The 20,817-nt window shown below is 40.9% G+C and overlaps 2 protein-coding genes across 2 annotated transcripts; both read left to right on the top strand.

Moving 5' to 3' along the window:
* The first annotated feature begins 2,124 nt into the window (after positions 1-2,124).
* On the top strand, positions 2,125-8,237 carry hjv (hemojuvelin BMP co-receptor). Its single transcript, XM_048260330.1, has 4 exons — positions 2,125-2,241; positions 5,191-5,345; positions 5,548-6,047; positions 6,657-8,237. The coding sequence occupies exons 2-4, from the start codon at positions 5,252-5,254 to the stop codon at positions 7,275-7,277; spliced, it is 1,215 nt and encodes a 404-aa protein (XP_048116287.1). The 5' UTR covers positions 2,125-2,241; positions 5,191-5,251; the 3' UTR covers positions 7,278-8,237.
* Positions 8,238-9,982: 1,745 nt separating this feature from the next.
* On the top strand, positions 9,983-14,057 carry txnipb (thioredoxin interacting protein b). Its single transcript, XM_048261032.1, has 8 exons — positions 9,983-10,030; positions 10,507-10,566; positions 11,451-11,708; positions 11,833-11,908; positions 12,023-12,170; positions 12,322-12,681; positions 12,839-13,117; positions 13,250-14,057. Exons 1-8 carry the CDS (start codon positions 10,015-10,017, stop codon positions 13,280-13,282), a joined length of 1,230 nt encoding a protein of 409 aa, XP_048116989.1. The 5' UTR covers positions 9,983-10,014; the 3' UTR covers positions 13,283-14,057.
* Positions 14,058-20,817: the final 6,760 nt, after the last annotated feature.

The following is a 20,817-nucleotide window of genomic DNA, read 5'->3' as shown; positions in this document are numbered from 1 at the left end:
ACATTACCTATTCATATTAAATAGGAATTCAGTGCTGTCTTGCAAAGTCAACATGCTTTAAAAAGTGTTTTCAAAGAAGCGAACTCATGTAAAAGTTGACACACTACGACACAGTGTGCCTTACACATCTCAGTCTCCCTAGCATTGCAGTAAGTTTTTTTTTTTTTACACCTGCTTCAGTGATCAGCATCATCTAGCCCCAATGACCAGTATCATCTAGAGGCAATTTCCTTAACAAAGGTGACGCTATTTCCACAAAGTCTGGGAGGCCGGGACGAGTGCAATATTGGGAGGAGATTGTACAACAGTGCACCGCATCCCACACCTGCCAGACCCTGGGAGACTGGATAAGATCATGAAAATAATTAATCACCCTCCCACATTACGGTCCACATTACTTACTACTACAATAAAAAAATGTCCTGTCTTTATTTAAAACAAAATATTGTTAGAAGCCAAGGCTATTAGGACTAGGTCATTCTTTTTAAGAACTGGACCTCGCACACACTCCGATTAACTTGCCTAAGAAAACGTGCACATGTCACGTTTCTTGGGGTATCCCATGAGGAAAAATGTATTGGTTTCTAGTCCTAATAGATAAGTTAGTCCCCGTTGTTTTACGAGTTTGCAAGCCATACACACTAAGTATAGCTACTAACATTGTTTCCTTAACTAGGCTAAATCGCGAAGTTACACACTTAACCTACGTTTAACAGGTGAAAATACTTAGGCTAAATAACGCAGCATATGCTTTCAGGTCTGAATACTTATTAAGTGTGTGGCTTTAAAATAATTGAGATAAAACACGTAAAAGTAGTCCGCGATTTTGGCTACGCTAATCTACGAAATGCATAATTCACTTAAATTCATTAACTTTGGCGCGCGCATGGTCAATGAATGGGACGAACAAAGTTACAGCAAGAGTGCTACAGGTTCCCTGACAAAGATAACAGGACCGAGAATTTTTAAATGTATCACTTACCCAACATGTTTCAGTTTACAATCTGAAGTCACATCTGTTACTATGTTCCCTTTATGTTCTAAACCCGACTCACAGGATAGCAACCATCCGTCGAAATTAAAATAGGTCAAAACGGCTGACTATAGAATTACAAAGATTAAATTCGGAGATTTAAAAAAAACTCAAAATGAGTCCATACAGTGCCAGGTGTGATCTGTATCACGAAGTATGCTACCATAACGTGCACAGTCGCCTTTCCTAAATTTTTTCTCTCACAACTCTGTTGAGGTTTGTGCTTCGTTGCGTGCCCCGCCCCCACTGCCAGAGTCAACAAAAGCCACTGTGCAAAGCTCACTGAAGCATGTGCCCGCTTAAAGGACAATCAGATGGTTACCTACCCCTATACTTTGTACAGCTGTTGGGGTACAAAAGTGTCCATATACGACAAAAAGAAAGAAAGAAAAAAAAAAAAAAACAGACATTGATAGGTCCCTTTTGACATTTTGTCTATTTGAATATAACCTTAGCCTACTTTGATCTTAGGCTAAATGTAACTTAAAAGATCAAAGAATGAATGCAGGTGGACGAATATCCGTTGGCAGGCCTACCCAGCAATGTAGACTATAGCCCAAACCTGCATACCAATGAAGAGTTAGAAAACCGGAGGCTGGAAGTGGTCAAAAAGATGTAAAGATAAGGCGTTTAATCGGTAAACAACCAAAAGTAACACCAAACTGATGACCTGTCCACAGATGGATAAGTGTAGGCCTATGCCGATGTGAAATGTTTCGTTTGCGCAGTCGATTAGGCTATCTTATTAAACACACCAAAACAGCAAAAGTGTCTTTTTTCGCATTAATTTTTCATGCTTCCAATGACATTTATAGGCTACTTTGACTTAAATATACATTTGTTTTATTTTGAATTCGTGGGCGCATAATTGATTTATTTGAGTTATCGTATCATCAATGCATTCACACATGCTATTAGGAAAAACAACAACAGATTCCACACTGAAAGACGTGTGACGTTCTAAAATAGCTCCCCAGCTCTTTAGAGTATTTCCACCTCTGAGGACAGTTGTTGCACAGACAGCAGGTGCTCGCAGCGGGTAATTTATGCTTCTCGTAGAGGAACTCTGTCAGAAATCTCACTCATCCTAAAGTTGGTATGGGGGGAGGAAAAGCGGGTGGCAACGAGCAGTTGACTCATCCAGTGTGAGTGTATGAGCATGCCGGTTGAGAGCAGCCAGGACTTTTTGGAAGCCGACGTTAAAAGAGGTAAGCATTTGACTATGTGATTTAATGGTCGTATTCTGTTTTCATATGTGCTGTCATGACTTGATAATTTCACGACTACGTGGTTAAAATACAGTGATCATTGTTTAATATAGCCTATGGTAGCCTATTCAATGGTAGCCTATAGTCCATTTTCTTATGAAAATAATATTTTGTGCCAAACCTATTTCATTCTGTCGTTATAATAGAGCTTGTTAATCATTGGTATGTTTCACTGCCTTATCAGCTCTGTTGTGGTTAGATCTGAAAACACTGTCATAAGGTGGATAGTGCCAAGGGTGTCACAGTATAGCACAAAGTTTACTGTATCTGGTATAGGCTAGAGCCAAGTTACAAACTGTTTCATTTTCAGTTGGCAGTCTTTAATTCCTTTGGTCATGTAATACATGTAGTCATTCTATGTTCTTATACCATATGTATACATTTAATTAGTACGAATTTGAGGAATGAACTGCTAAGTGGTGTCAGTCCACAGAGTACATCAGTGATCCAACATAACGGCTTTAAGTATGGTGTGGTCACTTACAAGCACTCTCCTCACCCAAACCCCCCAAACTCATGTGTATTTGTCATCATGCTTATCTTTGGAAGTATCCATCACATTTTGGGTTGTACGATTGTGGTGGACCTCACAACTGTAAAGGTGTGTCACCAAATATGCGTATGTGAGTTAGACACAATTGTGTATATTTAACATGAGTTATATTGCCTGTGCATTTTAGCAATGAGTCCTGCTGAGTTGCGAGATGTGAGGGGAAGGCTTTGCCTATATGCACTCAAAAAGTGCAGCTGCATCAGAATCAGAATCAGCACCGCATTCCAAATCACTACACACACTGGTGAGCACAATGGTGGTTGCACCACAAAAGGAGCCAAATCCTGGGTATACAGAGAGTAGAAGAAACACAAACACACACACACACACACACACTTTTTCAGCAGGGGCTACTCCCAGCAACAGCATCAAACCTCTACAACACCATGATGGAAATGCTGCAATGAAACCTGAGGTGTCAAGTCATCGATAGTGTATATCTGTGAATGCTACAACTTCCACTGTATTTCCGACACCTGCCTTCCTGCCCCAGCCCTTTGGTGGAGGCTATTTCAGCTGGGGACACATGGTTGGGGAAGGGGTTGGGTGGAGACGGTCATGGAGGGTATATTTAGACTCCTCTATTTCTGCCCTGCAACTCCAGTAACTTGCCCCGTTTAGTGGAGCTCACAGGTCCCATAAACTGGAAGAAAGGTCAGACATTGGTGTTTTGGCTGAATGGACCACACTGTTTAATTGCACTTCAGCTTTATATGTTTCTTTTTTTCAATAACCCCACATGAGAGAAGTGATGGCACTGCCATCTGTTGTAAACAACACGAGTTAGGAGTTAGGCGCAAGACTATATGACTGTCATTGTGGTGCTTGTACACATTATTGACAAAGTCACTCATCACTATACAGCTTCTTTAGTCTGATTTAGACCCAGCATTCTGCTAAGACGATGCACACTAAATACAAAATGACATGTATGATTGAGTGATTGAAATGGATTGACATTCAGTGACCCCAAAAAACATGGGAACTTTCATTTTAACTATGTTAGTTTGGTCACTTCTGGTTCACTTTTCGTTGTTTGCTCTGTGCTCTGTCAACAAAGGAAGAGTCCAAATTGCAACACACACACACACACACACACATACACACATACACACAAACATGGTTGGTGCAGATCCAGCATCCCTTGAGAATTCTACTAGCCTTCAGGTGTGGAGTAAACATAAAGAGTCATGCTGCATGTCCAATCACCTTGCCACACAAATGTCACTATTTTTATTATACGGCTCTTCACAAAAGCTCCCTTGACTTGAATGGGATTTCCCAACGTTCTACGGTAAATTATTTTCATGTAATTACCGCTGCAAAAATATAATTACTGCTGGCAATGGCAAAAGTGAAATCAGACTATATATAAATTTATATAATTATGTCAAATGCTGATTGTATTATTTGACTATAATCATAAAAAAAACACTTCAGCGTCATTCTTTTTGATCTCCAGGTTTAACAAGATTGTGAAGTACAGAAGGGGGCTGGAACTATGTTAGAATCCACATAATATAGATTGCTGTAGATGTCAAAGACAGTGGAAACACTGTATCTGGTGCTGAAGGTTGGCAGGGCATCCTTCAAAATTGTACAACTTAACACAGATTTTCACCTTTACAAAGCCAATTTGATGGTGAACAAGCTTGTAATAGGTGAATCGCTCAACATAGCTACAGTATACATAGCGAGTTAATATAAAACAACGACAAATCTCACGAGAATTGTGAAACATTACTTTGTCAGTAGATATAGTTCTTTGGAGATAGTTTTTGCCTGTTGTTAATCCTTCAACTCCACAACAAAAGCATTTTCATTGTGTACAGGGGGGATACGTCACGAGAGGTTTACTATTTACAACAGCAGAGTAAAATATAAATATATTGCAACTCTAGAGGGACGATTACAGTCCCCAAAAATACCTAAACTTTAAATGTACCCTAAGAACAATACCAGTGGTATAATCTGACATTATTAAATACTACAAGCAGCCACAGGTGAAAGTTCTGGATGGTGATTAGAGGTTTACAGTATGGATTGTTGTGTTGTGGTTGTTCATTATGCCATACTGTTTGCATAGAAAGGAACTGGCCAACTGCATCTTTCAAATAATATGTGCCTGGTATTCGTAGCATTTGCCTTTTATCCATCAATAGATACCACCACTGTACACACAAAGCCCTATTTTTAAACTTCTACAATGTGCATTACATGACTACATCATGTTGGTCACTATGGTAAACTATTATGATCAATCAAGGCTGCTATACAGCTATGCATTTGTCTCTGTAAAAAGCTAATTTCTAAGATGTCTTTTCTTGTATTTAAAGTGTTTGGATCCTGTGTGGTTATCACTGGCAGCCCAGTGAGGCTGTGTCTGCATGGACGGGAATGGGCACACAGGACTGCAGTAGCTACACTGGGCTCCCATGGAAGCACAGTATTTATGTAGTCTTGCTGCTGTCTCATCTGTGTTGCGTACAAGGTAAGTTGTGTATGTAGTACATAACTGTTAACACAGTTATTATTGTTTGCTTATCTGCTATTCCATATATAATCTCCAACTTAGGTTATCTGTTATTACATTTCAGTTAACCGAAGCCTAATCTGTAAATATGAAATGTATGTGGTTTTATTAATCAACATGCACTCTGTGTTGTTGTTCTCCTTATCTTCCTTGACTGCAGTATGGGCACAGTGCAAAATACTGAAGTGTAACTCGGAGTTTGTGGCTGCCACCTTGGACCTTGGTGGTGGAGCTGGCAGGGAGGGTGGGAACGCTGGTTACTGCAGCGCCTTGCGCTCCTATTCTCACTGCACCCGCCGGACTGCTCGCGCCTGCAGGGGGGACCTGGCGTTCCACTCAGCCGTCCAGGGCATCGAGGACCTTCTCATGCAACATAGCTGCCCCAAAACGGGCCCAACTGCTCGGCCGCGGCGCCCAACTCAGGTCCCCATCTCCAGGGACGCCTGTTTCTATGAGAAAAGCTACCTGCAGCGCGAGGGGAAGGCCCCTGAGTACCTCCACTGTGGCGTGTTCGGGGACCCACACGTGCGCACCTTCCATGATGAGTTCCAAACATGCGCTGTGCAGGGAGCCTGGCCTCTCATTGATAATGACTACCTGTACGTGCAGGCAACCAGTGAAGTCCTGCCGGGAGAGGTGTCTGCCACAGCTCTCACTAAGGTAGGGGACAAGTGGGGTATTTTTTGACATGTTTGACTGATTGGTCCAGCTTTTGTGTTAAAGGGGAACTATGCAAGATTTTCAACTTAATAACACAGTTTAGAAAACCATTGTGATGGTTAAGTTACATGTTGTGGCGAGAATGGCGGCTCTCCTAGCTCCTCTACCATCTCCTAAAAACCAGCCTTGCAAGATCTGCACTAGTGTCCCAGCGGTGTCTGAATCCGGAAGTCCCATGAGAAGCGAGAAACACAAAATGCTAAAATGCTAAAATTCTCTGGACATACACCAAGACTCAAGCCCACCATGCCGGCTAGCTATAAGATGGCTTCATTATTTAGATGTTCATTATGGCAGAGCCAGCTAAAATACCAAAGAGACGGTGGTAAAATATGCAACCCAAAGTGGTAGGGGGAGCCCTTATTCAGACCTTGCATTCTTGTAAAATCACTTTTTTGTAAGAAAATGACTTGTAAAAAGAAAATTACTATGTACCGGTATATAACTTCACTGATATGTATTTAATGACACTAGAAAAACATGAACTGAGACTGAAGTGCATTTGAATTTTTTTCCTCCGTTGTTGTCCCTCTTTATCCCAATGCTCAGATAACTATCATCTTTAAGAATTGGCGTGAGTGCATCGAGCAGCAGAACTATCGCGCTGAGCTGGACAACGTGCCCCCAGCCTTTCTCGACGGCTCCATCACCAGTGGTGAGCGGCGTGGGCACCACAGCCTGCAGGTGAGCACCGGCCCCGGGCGGCACGCGCAGATCAACGCCACGCACATCGGCACGACGCTGGTGGTGCGGCAGAGCGGGCGCTCACTGAGCCTCTCGGTGCGCGCACCCCGCGCCATCGTGGACGCCTTCAGCCCTGAGCAGGACCTGCAGCTGTGCAAGTGGGGCTGCCCGGCCTCCCAGCGGCTGGAGCACCCGCCGCCACAGCCCGGCACGGATGCCTACACGCACTGCGCATCTTTGCTGCCCGCCAAGGACATGTACTTCCAGGCTTGCCTGTTCGACTTGCTGACCACGGGGGATGTCAACTTCAGCTCCTCGGCTGTCGCCGCGCTGCAGGACGCACGTGGCATGATTGCGGACACAGGGAGAGTGCATCTGTTAACGGCTGCGGCAACAAGCAGTCACCTGTCATGTGCTCTACTCACGCTTCTGATAGTGTCTCTCACAGATGTCACTCTCTCATTTCTTTTAGAGCAAAGTGTATGATGGTGGCATTTGGACCTGTTGACATGGTGGACATAAAAGCCAAAGAACCCATTTAACTTATAAAATAATCTATAACTTATTAGTTCTTTCTCTCAAAATGACTAATTTATTAGGGAACACTGTGCTATTGTATATTTAATCGCTGTTGCTGTTAATTTCTATTATTAATTTGTAGGTTACATTTTCTTGTAATTTGTGGCGTAACACATTTCTAGTACTCCCTACTGAAAAGAAAGGGTAAGAGTATATTACAAGCCAAACATAGATTATATTATCATCCCAGTGTCTGGGGGCTGGTAGCGCTTTGTTCAAATTATTAGGTAAGTAACTGAATATTTCCCCTGTGCTGCTTCTTACATCCACTGCATGGGTTCAGGGAGCCATATTTTGCACCTAATATAAAATAAGCTTTAGTATTTATAGATTTATTTTAGTTAAACTTTCATGCCATTAATTTAAACTACTTGTATATGTGAATATATTGACTAAAGAATATGAACATAGTGTGTCACGGAGAAAGGCACATTTTACAAAACCATAAGTTATTGCTATTTTTAAAGTCTGTACAAAGTCAGTTGGAAAGTGTGTCACTGTCATGATGAAAACTTTACATGCGTAAAATGATGTAAAAGAATATGACACAGTCTGGAACTGTATCTCCTGAAAGTATATGTGTTGCTTGTCTAATATGTTGTTTGTGTTTAAGGTATACTGATTACTAACCCATCCCCATGACAGTGGGAGAGATGACAATTATAATGCAGGTGAAATGAAAATAGCTTTATATTTATTGGGCAGAAATCTTTGGACTAAAAGACACTTTCTAATATATTCACACAGGATTACTGTAACATTGTTACATAAGATGTTAATCACTATTTACACAACATCTGTACGTGTAGTATATTGTTTTGTGTTGTAAGATAATAAAAATAAACACATCTATCCCAGACATACATATTAAGTGTTCTCTGAATGATCTTCTACCATTGGACTATTGGGACACTTAAATGGCAGTAGGCTATTGCTGATTGCTGTAGAGTAAATCTGTGTGATTTCTTCAAATGCTGAAATAATCAAAACACAATGTAGTCTAAGTGCATTTGATTTATTCCCACTCAAAACAATGATATCTTGCACAAGTAAGACATTGAATTGTATTTATAATTCAATTAACAATCTCAAAAAGTAAAAAACCATTGCAAAAATATTGATTCTTTATTGCCTGTTATTTGTGAAAGCAGTTTGGATGGTTATGCCACCTTAAGTATCAGCCTAAATCACATCAAAGGACCATATTCAAAATCAATTTAGAGTAATTAAAATACACTGACATATAGATCTGTTGAGGGAGGCAACGTACCTACTTTGTATGAATGAATTTTGCGTGCCTTTTCCTCTGTCAATAATAAAGCCATCTGTTGTTGAGTTGTCACTGGACTGAGTGGCAGCTGTTGTTGGGGACTCGCCAAGGGCCACCCATGTGGAGTTTCCAAAGAGACCAGCCGCCCATCTATTGGTGCTATAGGTAGACTGACGGTTTTAAATTATTAGCCTCATCAAAGACAATAGGTGTTGACATACTGCACAGTTGTGGCCAAAGGTTTTAGCAATGACATACATTTTGTGGTTCACAAACTTTGCTCCTTCAGTATTTTTGGATTATTCTTTTCTTGTTTCATGTATACTGAAGAACAAGTATAAGCATTTCAGCTGCATTTGAGGGGTAACCATTCCTAACACAAGAAAACACATGATTTTGAGCACTTATTCCCTCCATTTATAGCCATCAGTCTGCTCATTTAATTGAGTCAGAAAGCTAGAGTTATTCTAACTGACCTGTATTCATTCATTTACCCTATGCTGATGATACGATTAGGTTTTTGTGATAAAGTTAACTTTTAATGCTAAAGAAGCTATTTCCAATGAATTACTAATACGCATCGGATCACTCTGCACAATAATCTAGAAACAATGTACATCGGCACCACACAAACTGAAGCAGCAAAGTTTGTGAGACCCAAAATATGTGCCACTGTCAAAAGTTTTAGCCACAACTGTACATCTCATGAACATAATTAGGCTATTAAACCAAACCATGTTAGTGATGATTTGTGTTTACTCAAAAAAAAACTGCGCTTACTCAACTAAACGGGAGCAGCCAGGTGGCTGAATGGTAGGTGGGTGGTCTTGGACACTGCTTTGAGGCAACACCTATTCTGGGCAGAAGGTGGCGTGTTCTAGCCTATTGAGGAGCAGGGCTGCATGATTTGAGGAACATTAGGTGTTAAGTGAGCTTCTCTGTCTCTCAATTATTGATGAATGACATGAATATAAAATCATAGATCTGACAACATTAACCATTTGGGCAGAGTTGCAAGCTGCACAATTAATTGCAGCCTTTGCCATTAGATAATTGCATTAGTTAATATTGTGATTTTGATTTAGTCGATAAAAAACAAATTGTGCTTACTAATTATTCTTTATTTTGATGAGTAAGCTTTATCAAGATTGGCTTCTATTTTTTTTTATTTGTTATTATCGTTTGGTTTTGTTTAAAAGCACATTGAAGTTCTATTTCACATTCTATTGCAGTTTGCTAACAAGTGTACATGTAAAGAGCTTCTTCATTGACTACATTGTTGCATCACAATGAGTCTGATCATACTGTCCACCCAGATGTGGCTTTAGGGATGAACCTGTCTGAGATTTCATCCTCCTATTTAGCCTACAACAAATGATCAAAGTGCCTGGTGAGTCAAAAATAATATTTCAGGATGATGATGGAATTCGAACACTTGAACAACTTACTTGTTTGCTCTTTTAATAGGTTGATTGATTGGTTTATGATACATCATGTGATTTCTGTGACTTATCACATAAATCATTGCTATCTGTAATATTATAATGCAAAACAATTTTAACAATAAATAATGTTATCAGTGATCCATTGCAATGAGAACAGACATATATGGGTCCATTTGGATGACACCCAGTCTCCCAGTAGATGGCATTAGAGTAAGCCGTCACGGACAGAAAGTAGGCCTAAGGTTATTGAGGCACAATAATTTAAGGCATTATTGTTTAGATATTTTTCCACACTTCAGTTTGAAATATAAATCTATTGCTGACTGCAGTAGGCTCCCTTTCATGTTATCTATGGATCAAATGCCCAGTTTCATTTGTGCTTTATTTAGTGACTGATTCAGTTTTGTCCTTTTCTGTACAGCATTGATTGCAGGTGCAAGCATGTCTGGATCTACTCTGTGGACATTTCTTTCATGTCCAGGTACGATGTATCACTACTGCAAACAACATGGTCCACTTTTAGCAAGCCAGTCTAACAGATGGCTAGCCTACTACATCATGATGTGACACTGTGGAGTTCTGGGATAGTGTCTTGCATAATGCAATGCATAGAATAGGCTGCTTGTCCCTGTTGGCACATTGTGCATTTGTAGCCTATAGCCTATTAGATATGGAAATTAACTAAACTATGTAGGGTGCGACTTCTCTCTTTAGAATATAAAATATCTTCTGAACATACTGTCTTCAGATCAAACGAATGATCTAAAAAGAAAAAAGAAATGGCAACAATCAGGTGGTGCATAAAAACAAAAATAATTTGAACTGCTGACTTTAATATCCAGGGGGAAGTTGAGGGGTAGACACATAGCCACATTGCTGGTCTCTAAGTCAACAGCGACATCTAAGCCCTGATAGGTTAGCCATGTACTGGGGCTCGCTCCTCAGCTCAAAGACATGTCCCAGCTCAGTAGGCTACTGTCATCCACGAGTTGTGCACGCGTTGTACCCACACTTTCATTGGATACTGGCATAGTCAACGCTGTGTTTGACCAATCGGACCACTGTCCACGAGGTAGTTAATTTCGTGCATGAGGTATGCACATGTTGACAAGACGCAGAGCTATGGCCTCACTACACGCCAAAATGGTACCATGGGTGGGTATATAATGAACTTGCCACTACCCATTATTACTACTACATCCACAGTTAGACAGTTGTAGGGAGGCGAATTTAAATACTCTTAACTATAAAACCAAATTACACAATTTCTGCAATACAGTAGGTTTATTTAGGCTTACAGTGTAGAGCCTAATTTACTAGTATTTAATTACATACTCACATTATAGCCTACGCTTTTCATCACAGACATGGTTGTCTTGTCCAAGAAGCCGAAGACCTTCGAGGTATTGTTCAATGACCCGAGCAAGACTGTTTATTATAGCGGAGACAAGGTGGCCGGTCGGATCATAGTGGAGGTCTCGGAGGTGATGAAAGTGTCAGCAATGAGAGTTTTTGGAATTGGCAACGCAAAAGTGGAATATCTGAAAGGGAAACGGAGGTGTCACGATGCAATTGACTACTTGAAATATGAGGACGTCGTTCACCTGGACCATGAACAGACAGGTAAAGTTAACCAAAACACTACTAGCCTACCGACGAAACATGATTGCGCGGGTCACACAGAGCAAAGAAAATAAATGTATGCAATATAAATTCAGTCTGATATTTATTTATTTTACTCTTTCAGATACAGATGGGTGTGTCACTTTCAGGCCTGGAAACAGATACGAGTATATGTTTGGATTTGAACTCCCCCAGCAAGGGTAGGTAGCCTAAAAGCTCCCCCTCTTGATGTGTTGAATGAACAAAATGGCTTAGGCTTTAATCATAGTTAAAGTCATGGCAGTTTCAGTATTGTATTCAATTGCTTATTTCAGGCAGCTGGTGTCATCCTATGATGGGAAGTTTGGCCATGTTCACTATTATGTGAAGGCTGTGATGGAGAGGCCTTCTCAGTCTGCTGCAGAGTGCAAGAAGTATTTTGAAGTTGTAGAGCCCCTTGATGTTAACACCCCAGACTTAAAGGTAAGTCACGAAAACAAGTCAACATCCAAATCTAAGTACTCCTGGTGATAGGAGATCATTTTGAAGATAATTGTAATATTAAACTGGCAGGCATTGCAATGAAATCCATGACAGCATCAGTTGAACGTTATTTTATGGCCTTGCTTTGCAGTCTCCTGTTGCTGGAATGAAGGAGAAGAAGGTGACATGCATGTTCATTCCTGACGGCAGTGTCTCCATCCAAGGCAAGATCGACCGTAAAGGTTACTGCGAGGGAGAAGACATCTGCATCAATGCCAAGTTTGAGAACACCTGCTCGCGCATCGTCGTCCCCAAAGCGGCTATCATTGCCAGACATATCTACCTGGCGAACGGCAAAACCAAACTTATCAAGGAGAAACTGTGCTCTGTCCGAGGCAACCATATAATATCTGGCATGTGTGACATGTGGCAGGGGAAGCGGCTTCGTGTTCCCAAAATCAAGCCCACCATCTTGGGCTGCAACATCATCCATGTGGACTACTCCCTGATGGTGAGTGATGCACTAAGAACCTACCACAGGGCATGAAGTTCACTTTCATTTTCACAAAACTGCACAACAAACAGTATGTAGTACAGTAGAATATAGTATAATATATATAATAATATAATATAATTAACTTTTGCTTGTTTTTTTTTTCATTCTTCAGCTCTATATCCACATCCCTGGCAGTGACAAGCTGACGCTGGAGCTGCCCATGGTCGTTGGGACCCTTCCCTATGGCTTTGGCAGCCGCTCCAGCAGCATGTCCAGCCAGCAGAGCGCCCAGTCAAGCAACTGGCTCTCCACTGGCATTCCCTCATCTCCCCCAAGCTACAGTGAGATCCCTCAGGATCTGAGGGTGGACAGCCCCCTCACCCCGCTCCTGGAAGACTATGACGAAGATGACGCCCCCATCTTCATGCGACCTCCCCCTGCGTATACTGAGGTAGGGTTAAGGGTCATCTTATACAGGGGCTATAGAGTTGGATTGATGAAGGGAAAATTGTGTGTCAGTCTTTCTTTTCAGTTAACTCACACTCAACAATTTCTCTCTTTTTTGATTTTGTGCTTTTCTCAGATGGATGATGGTGTTCAGGTTCAGTTCTGTTGAACGGTTGGCTCAATGAAGTGGCTTCTTTGGCATTTGTGCAAACTCCAGAAATGGCATTGAGAAGAAAGCCTGCTAAACGCAAAGTGAAGTCAGACGACTCCTGAAGGACCGAAGAGTGGATCGGCAGCATTGTTGGAAAGAATTGAGAACAAAGGATAACTAAATAGAGAATGAAATGAAAATGAATAATGAAATGCAGGAAAATTAGATGAGATGTAGGAAAATTAGGCTTTCAGCATTTTGTGGTACTCTGTCTGGTGTAACATCAAGGGATATCCTTAAGTAGATGCTACTGTACTGCAAGTGTGGTCCATCTCAATCAAGAACCTATCCTCCTGGGTTTCTAAGCCATCTTATGTAGAACCATATACCATTCCATAACAAGTGCAGATTCAGGTCTTTGCTCAGCGGTTTTGCTCAAATAGTTGAATTACCACTTTTATTTGAAAAGTACCAGACAGAATGCATATGTTCACCTTATTTAATGTAATTGCCATGCAATATTTTTCCATTCTTTGTATCAAACTTGTATACTTTCATTGTTGTGTAAAATGATAACTGAATGTGTTATTTATTTAAAAATAATTCTTTATTTGAGAATTGAGAACTCTTTTCCAACTGAGAAAATTAGAAATGTTTTTCTTAACATTCATGTTTGCACACATCTAAACATGCAGCCATGTATAAGTTTTTTTCTATTTATGTGTGTTATTTATTTTCATATGCCCTATGGGCTGCCACTATTTTGATGACAATAAAATAGTGAACACATTAATATGCTTCTCTCTTCTTGTAAGACCATACACAAACTGTTGTAAATTAAAAGCAAAGAATGTTTGGTGGAGAAACACTGGAAGTATTGGGACACCTAGCCATTACAACTGCTGGATGTTTTATAATGCTAGGACTACACTAGGACTGTTCTAAAGCTAGGACAGGATGGCTATGACAGCTTCCTCTTCTGGGAAGGCTTGCCACAAGATTTTCGTGAGTGTGTGGGATTTTTTTTGCCCATGTCATCCTGAAGATGTGGTGGCTGCTAAGGAGCTGAGCTAGCATGCAGTAAGTAACCTGAAAAGCTGTGGGTTCAATACCCGGCTGACATTGGCCTTGATTGATTTTATTTGACCACTTATATATAAGATATGAAACAGTAGTCTGTGTCATACATTAAAATACATAAATAGTCAGGGATGACACAATAAAGCCCAAAGACTTATTTCCTTAACCTTGAGTTGCTCTTTGGACAACGTTAATTTAAGAGCATTTGTGAGGTCAGGGTCAGTGATGCTGGTGGCGAAAGCCTAGCTTGCAATCTCAGTTAGTTCATCCCTCAACATGGGGTTGAGTGAGGTCTCCATGCAGGTCAGTCAAGTTTGGCCACACCAAACTCACCCACCATGTTTTATTAGCCCTTCTTCCCTGGGTAATTGTACCCACATGTGTAAATCAAAGTAACTGTTATGACAGATACAGTATGTTGGTTAGGTTATTTTTTTGTAAATGACAAAGTAGCTTCTGATGTAGTAAACTACTAATGTATGTAGCTTAGCTTGCTACATTTTGTCTTGAGGAAGTTTTTGTGTAGTTAAGCTTAATTTAATGTAGAGGTAGCTTAGCTCACTACATTTTCCAAGTAGCTTGCCCACCACTGTTGACAGTACCACGATTGAATTCACTGAGCTCTTCAGAACGACCCATATACGGGCCTTAAGCACATAGGTCATTTCGCGCAAATTCTTCTAAAAGCGCCAAATTTGGCACAGATGTAGCACAGGTCATACTGAATAGATTTATACTGAAAAGGTCGGCGGGTACGATACACTGAACTTGCAAGCGGGATATTCTTCCTACAGGCAGTAGGGGCGGGCGAGAGAGTCTTCATTCGCCCTGTAATGAGTCATTTAACCATATACCGACTTACGAAGATGAGTAATTAACACGAAAACGTTGCCTGATGTCCCTTTCAAGGAATAAGAGGTCCAGATGCACCGGGTCATACATATTAACATTCCTATGTGTTTCCCATGATCAATTAAGCTGAAAAAGATATCAAGTTTGTATTTGTAACTCATGTGGTTCAAAAGTTATAGCCGGAACCCTTTTCGGGCAGCGGCCATATTGGATTTGGCCGCCATCTTGGCCCCAAGGGTCATTGACTCCGGCGCTCTAGCTAAATCATTTCAGTATGATCTAAGCTACATCTGTGCCAAATTTGGCGCTTTTAGATGAATTTGTGCGAAAATGTGCGGCCCCCAACTACCATTGTTTCACAAATGTATTTGAATGCAGACTGCATGACTAGGTGCTTACAGGTGCTTTATACACCAATGGCAGTAAGTCTGAATGAAACACATGAATTCAGTGAATAAGTGTCCCAATAATTTTGTCTATATAGTGCATGTGTTTGTGTGTACGTATGTAAATGGTCAGCACATAATATTAATAATAAGAAGAAGAAGAAGAAGAAGAAAAATGATAATAAGTTATATATAGCGCCTCAAACTCAAGGTCGCTTTGCAAAAGTCAAAACAAACGGGTGGAAAAAAGAAAAGGCACATGATGCATAATACTGACAGGTGATCTGTTTACAATGTTCCATGGCATAGGAAACAATTTGGCTGCACAGATGAACTTTGTGTAGCAAGATATCAACAGTCCTAGATCTCTTCATGTTCAGCTAATTATTTGTAAACACAGCAGTTCTAAACATTGAGCTATTGTGGAAAGTAGTGATAATTAAAGTGTCTACATCAGATTGGGTTATTTCCCTGATTTTTTTACTAATTAAACTGAATCTGTTATTGAGATGACAGATTAGTATTGCTACAGAGCAAATCCCCTATGCCAAACATTGTTCTTCAACAGAAATACATGATTCATATAACTTAAGACCTGAATTACTGAATATATGCTTGTTCTATTACACCTGAAATGGTCATTCTGGACCATTAATTCCTGCATAATTAGCTGTAAAATGTTCACCTCTCTCAGTGACAGAAGGGTAACAAAGGACACACATAAATGTGTGACAGCATTATGTAAGGAGCCAACCAATGTTAAACTACAGTTTCATTAAACAAGACCCCAGAAGATCCACATGCTGTAAACCGTGCTACCAGCTTTGGTAGGTGAGTGTATGTGGTAAGGACGTGTCCCACAAGCGAGCAACCACCAAATTAGAAACCTGATGCTGTTGTTTACTGGACTCGCAGCTGTCTCAGAGGGGAGACCTTCTCTCAAAAAGGTAGCGGCATCTGTGCTTCTACCCCCCTGCCTCTGCTCCTCCATTGCTTTCCTTTTCCAGATGGTGTGATAATGTAGCCCGCCGATTTATTCCAACTTTAGACGGACAGGAACTTCCAAGTAGGTCTGAGTCACCTCCTTCATACATTCACCACAGTTCTACCAGAGAGACTCAGTAGGCAAGATAGAGCTAACAACACATTTACCAACCATGCAACCCAGAATACAGAACATAATATGGTTAATGTTCTGATAATAGAAACAGTATTTTGCATAGGCCCCCGTCTTCGATCTCTCTAGTGGCGAGGAGATCTCAATTCCTGCCATCGGTAGAAGGCAGGGGTGTGAAGCCTACCCCCAAAATATCGAGACAGGGATCAGCTGGTGGCGATGGCTGGAAGGAGGAGATACCAAAGTCGCTGTACTCTATAGGTAACAGAGAGGGGTGTTAGACGGAACAATGTAAAAGCACCCATTACTTCCCTGTTGGTTAGTTGAAATAGTGTGATAGGATGACTTAGAACACAAGAGTTCCTAGAAAGACTTGAGTGTAGGCCCATGAATGAATGAATGAATAAATGAATGAATGATGTTGGTTAGACTACACTATGAGTCTTCCTGGTTGAACGTTCGCCTAAGCTACCATTGGCAATGCATGTCTTGTAATCACAAATGAACAAATCAATTGACAGTCAAAGTGGGCTTGGCTCCCAAGATTTGAAGGGACCCCCACCCCACTTACAGGGACACAGAGTTACAGCAAAAAGGGTTCAGGTTGTGGTTGAAAAAATGGATCTCAACAATCAATGGTTGTGTATGGCGTTGTGGTCAGGACCTACTTTAACCCAGAGGGGACATACCAATCAAAACAATACCAGTATAACAATGCATAGCCAATCATAAAAGACTATTTGATATAGCATTTTTGTTTCTCATCATCATAGGGGAGGGACAACAGTGATTAATGGCAATACTGTCGCCTGCAGAAGTGGATGTCACACTGTAGTGAGATTTATTTATTTATGAATCTTCTGAAAAGGGGACAAATCATGTCATCTTGAATCTTTCAATCCATCCCAATACGGTTCAAGTGTATGTGTCTAGATGGGAGGAGTTGTGGTGCAAGCCACTGCATGACTAGGTGTGTGTGATTGCAGGCCAAGACTCTCACTTAATCTTTGAACAAACTGCGGGTTTGCTCTTGAATTAAAGAAATTAGTGAGCACATTTCATGATACTCTGCTCAAACAGACTGGTGTGGCTTGGCCTCCGCTGACACAGACATCTATAGTTAAAGGAGAATTCCGGTGTGATATTGACCTAAAGTGTATTGAAACATGATACCGAGTGTGAACGTATGTCTCATAGCCCATCTCGGCTTGTCCCCTGCACTCCAAAATCTGGCACTAGTTAGCCGATGCTACCAACAGCTTTTTCAATAGTGGTGCTTCGCATCGAGGTTATTGATGCGACGAAGCCAGCAGTAGAATGAACAGGTATGATAAGGGATCAGATTCCAAAAATAATTCAGTGGAAATGCATGGATTCCAGTTGCTGCTACTGGAAGAAACTGGAATCCATGCATTTCCACTGAATTATGATCCCTTATCATACCTGTTCATTCTTACTGCTCCGTTCGAAATTTATCGCGGACTAAATTCAAGATGGCTGCAAACGCTTAAACCGCGGAAGGTACTGTCTGTATAAATCGTCTTGTAAGTAAACTACCAGTGCTTTTTCAAAGTTCTCAATGTCTCATTTTAAATGTGAGGGCCCTCGGAAGTCTACCAATGAAGTGTGGAGATACATTGAGCCTCGTAAATGGGTGTAAAACAGTGATTTATTTGCATGGCTAGCCCGATGCCGAAGCACCACTATTGAAAAAGCTGTTGGTAGCATCGGCTAACTAGCCAGATTTTGGAGTGCAGGGGACAAGCCGAGATGGGCTATGAGACATAACGCTCACACTCGGTATCATGTTTCAATACACTTTAGGTCAATATCACACCGGAATTCTCCTTTAAGAGAGCGCCATATTTGCTGAGCCATTCCCAATCAAAATGTCAGACTCTCCCATGCCCTGCACGCAAAGACACTGATCAGATCATGATTTCACTTGTGTGGTAGATCATATTCCCGTTTTATTTGATCTTTATCATATCCCAAAATACAATCTGAAATGACACTCAGATTACTAATTTCACAAACGATTTCTGTTATTATCTACAATAATTATGTAACATGCATACTTAATTTATTATGAATGAGTGCTCCTTTAACACATTTATTTTTATTTATTTATTCAAATTTAGTTCATCTGGATAAACCGAACATGTTCCTTCTTTTTGGCCTTTGCAGAGTAATGGCCTGATATCATTTTTCATTGGCATGGACAAGCACTTTTTTCTGATTGGCTGACACAAGCCACAGATTTACCAATCAGAAGTGTCCTGTTTGCACTTGCTGGGAGCGTGATCTGTCCTGAATGACCAAGAGCACATACTCCTGAATGACCAGAAGAGCCAATGAATTTCCTAGGCTAAAAACTTCTACTTTTACTTCTTATATGAACAGCATATTACACAGTATTACATCATGTCATACAAGTGGTTCACTCTATGGTATAGAAATGCATGGTGCAACATGAGAGTCATTTTAAAGAGGTCAAAGATTCACATTACCAAGCTGTCACCAACACTGGCGTGTTGCATTTAACCCAATTCCATATGTAATCAGTGGTAAAACCATCCTTTGCTACCTACCATGACATATCTTGACATTACTGTACATGATCTTGGCAGTTCTGTCAGACTTTGGTGAAGAGTGGAATAGTTTGCCTGGCTGGATGTAACCCGACTCTGTGAATGCCTGGCCATGCTTACTCACTCTGCTTGGGGTTGAGGAGGGCATGAAAAATATGCATCAAAGCAGACCACTGCAATACAATCCCATCACCCAGCACATAACATTGTGTGTGTGTGTGGGGGGTTTACACTTATGCTGACTCACTTCTTATGTCTCATACCTGTGATTCATTGTGGGTCTTTAGATACCCACCCATGATACCCACATTGAGTATGTGTTATTTGAGCAGTCTATTTTTCCTGATCTTTAGTAGGTCATGGGCAGCCATCCACAGCTTGCATCACTGTCCAGTTCCTTCTTTTGGATGTCTGAAAGTTCCAGATCGATTTACTGAAGTGATGAAACAGGAAGTCTCTCTGAAGGCAAGCATCATAATCACGTGAGGTACAAGAAGCATTATACTGACATGTATTAATAGAGAATAAGCACAAGAGGCTGGGTTTTGTTCGCCATGTTCTGGGAATCACAAAACCAGAACATGTGGTTACAAACAAGATGTGCAAAACCACATACATCAGAGGCTTTCAAAGTTTACAAGAATGTTTCTATTGCCTATCTGTTGAGAACATTTAATTTATGGAAGGAATGCCCTCTTCAAAATCAAATTTGATTTGATATCATTAAATCCCAACCCCCAACCAACCCAATTGGGAATGGCTTTCCACAGGAAATTTCCCACCTTGATGTGTTTGACCCATCTCATAAGGCACCACCAGATGCCTTAACCCATTTCTGTTTCTCAAAGTCTGTCTAGACAGCCCTACGGCTCTTTGACCTATGTTTAATCCAAATATGGAGCAGCCTTGTACTGGGTCAGATGCAGAGCAGCTCAGCTGTAGTGCGGCATAACCTTCAGCTGGACCAAAATGGAGCATAAACTGGAGCAGTTAGGTCCAAATCAACCATAATATCAGTTGGTCTATCAGTGTGCTGTAGCACACAGTCACATGGGCAAAATTAAGTGAAATTGATCACACATTGATACTGGTATTATTAATGGTTGATGAATGATTAATAATTATTATTGTATACATCATAATGTTCTTCTTTAGTGAATTAAAGAAGTGTTTGTGGGAAATGTATTGCTTCTGTCTGGCCTTATTCTACCTTACCTAACTGAAATGTATTGCTTATGTCTGGCCTTATTCTACCTGTCTGAGCTCGCCTCACCCCTTTCGGTGTCTCCATTTATTTCATTGTGGCTGTCATTGTGCTGTCCTTTCTGCAGATGGTGAATAGGTCTGATCTCTGTTGTTGTACATATTGCCAGGGGGGAAGTCCTGCCCTTTGAGTGTTAAGGTCTAGGATGTCAGGAGAGAGAAATAGCAGGGAGCCCTTGGACATCAGAATCCATTTGTGTGAACTTTGCGATCTGCTTCCTTGCTGCAGGGCTGCTTCAGTCAAAGGCTCTGTGGTTATTGGGG

This window comes from Alosa alosa, chromosome 13 (genome assembly GCF_017589495.1).
Source record: "Alosa alosa isolate M-15738 ecotype Scorff River chromosome 13, AALO_Geno_1.1, whole genome shotgun sequence".
Classification (NCBI taxonomy): domain Eukaryota; kingdom Metazoa; phylum Chordata; class Actinopteri; order Clupeiformes; family Clupeidae; genus Alosa; species Alosa alosa.
Note: the sequence above shows the minus strand (reverse complement) of the source record. Positions and strands in the feature narration are given on the sequence as shown.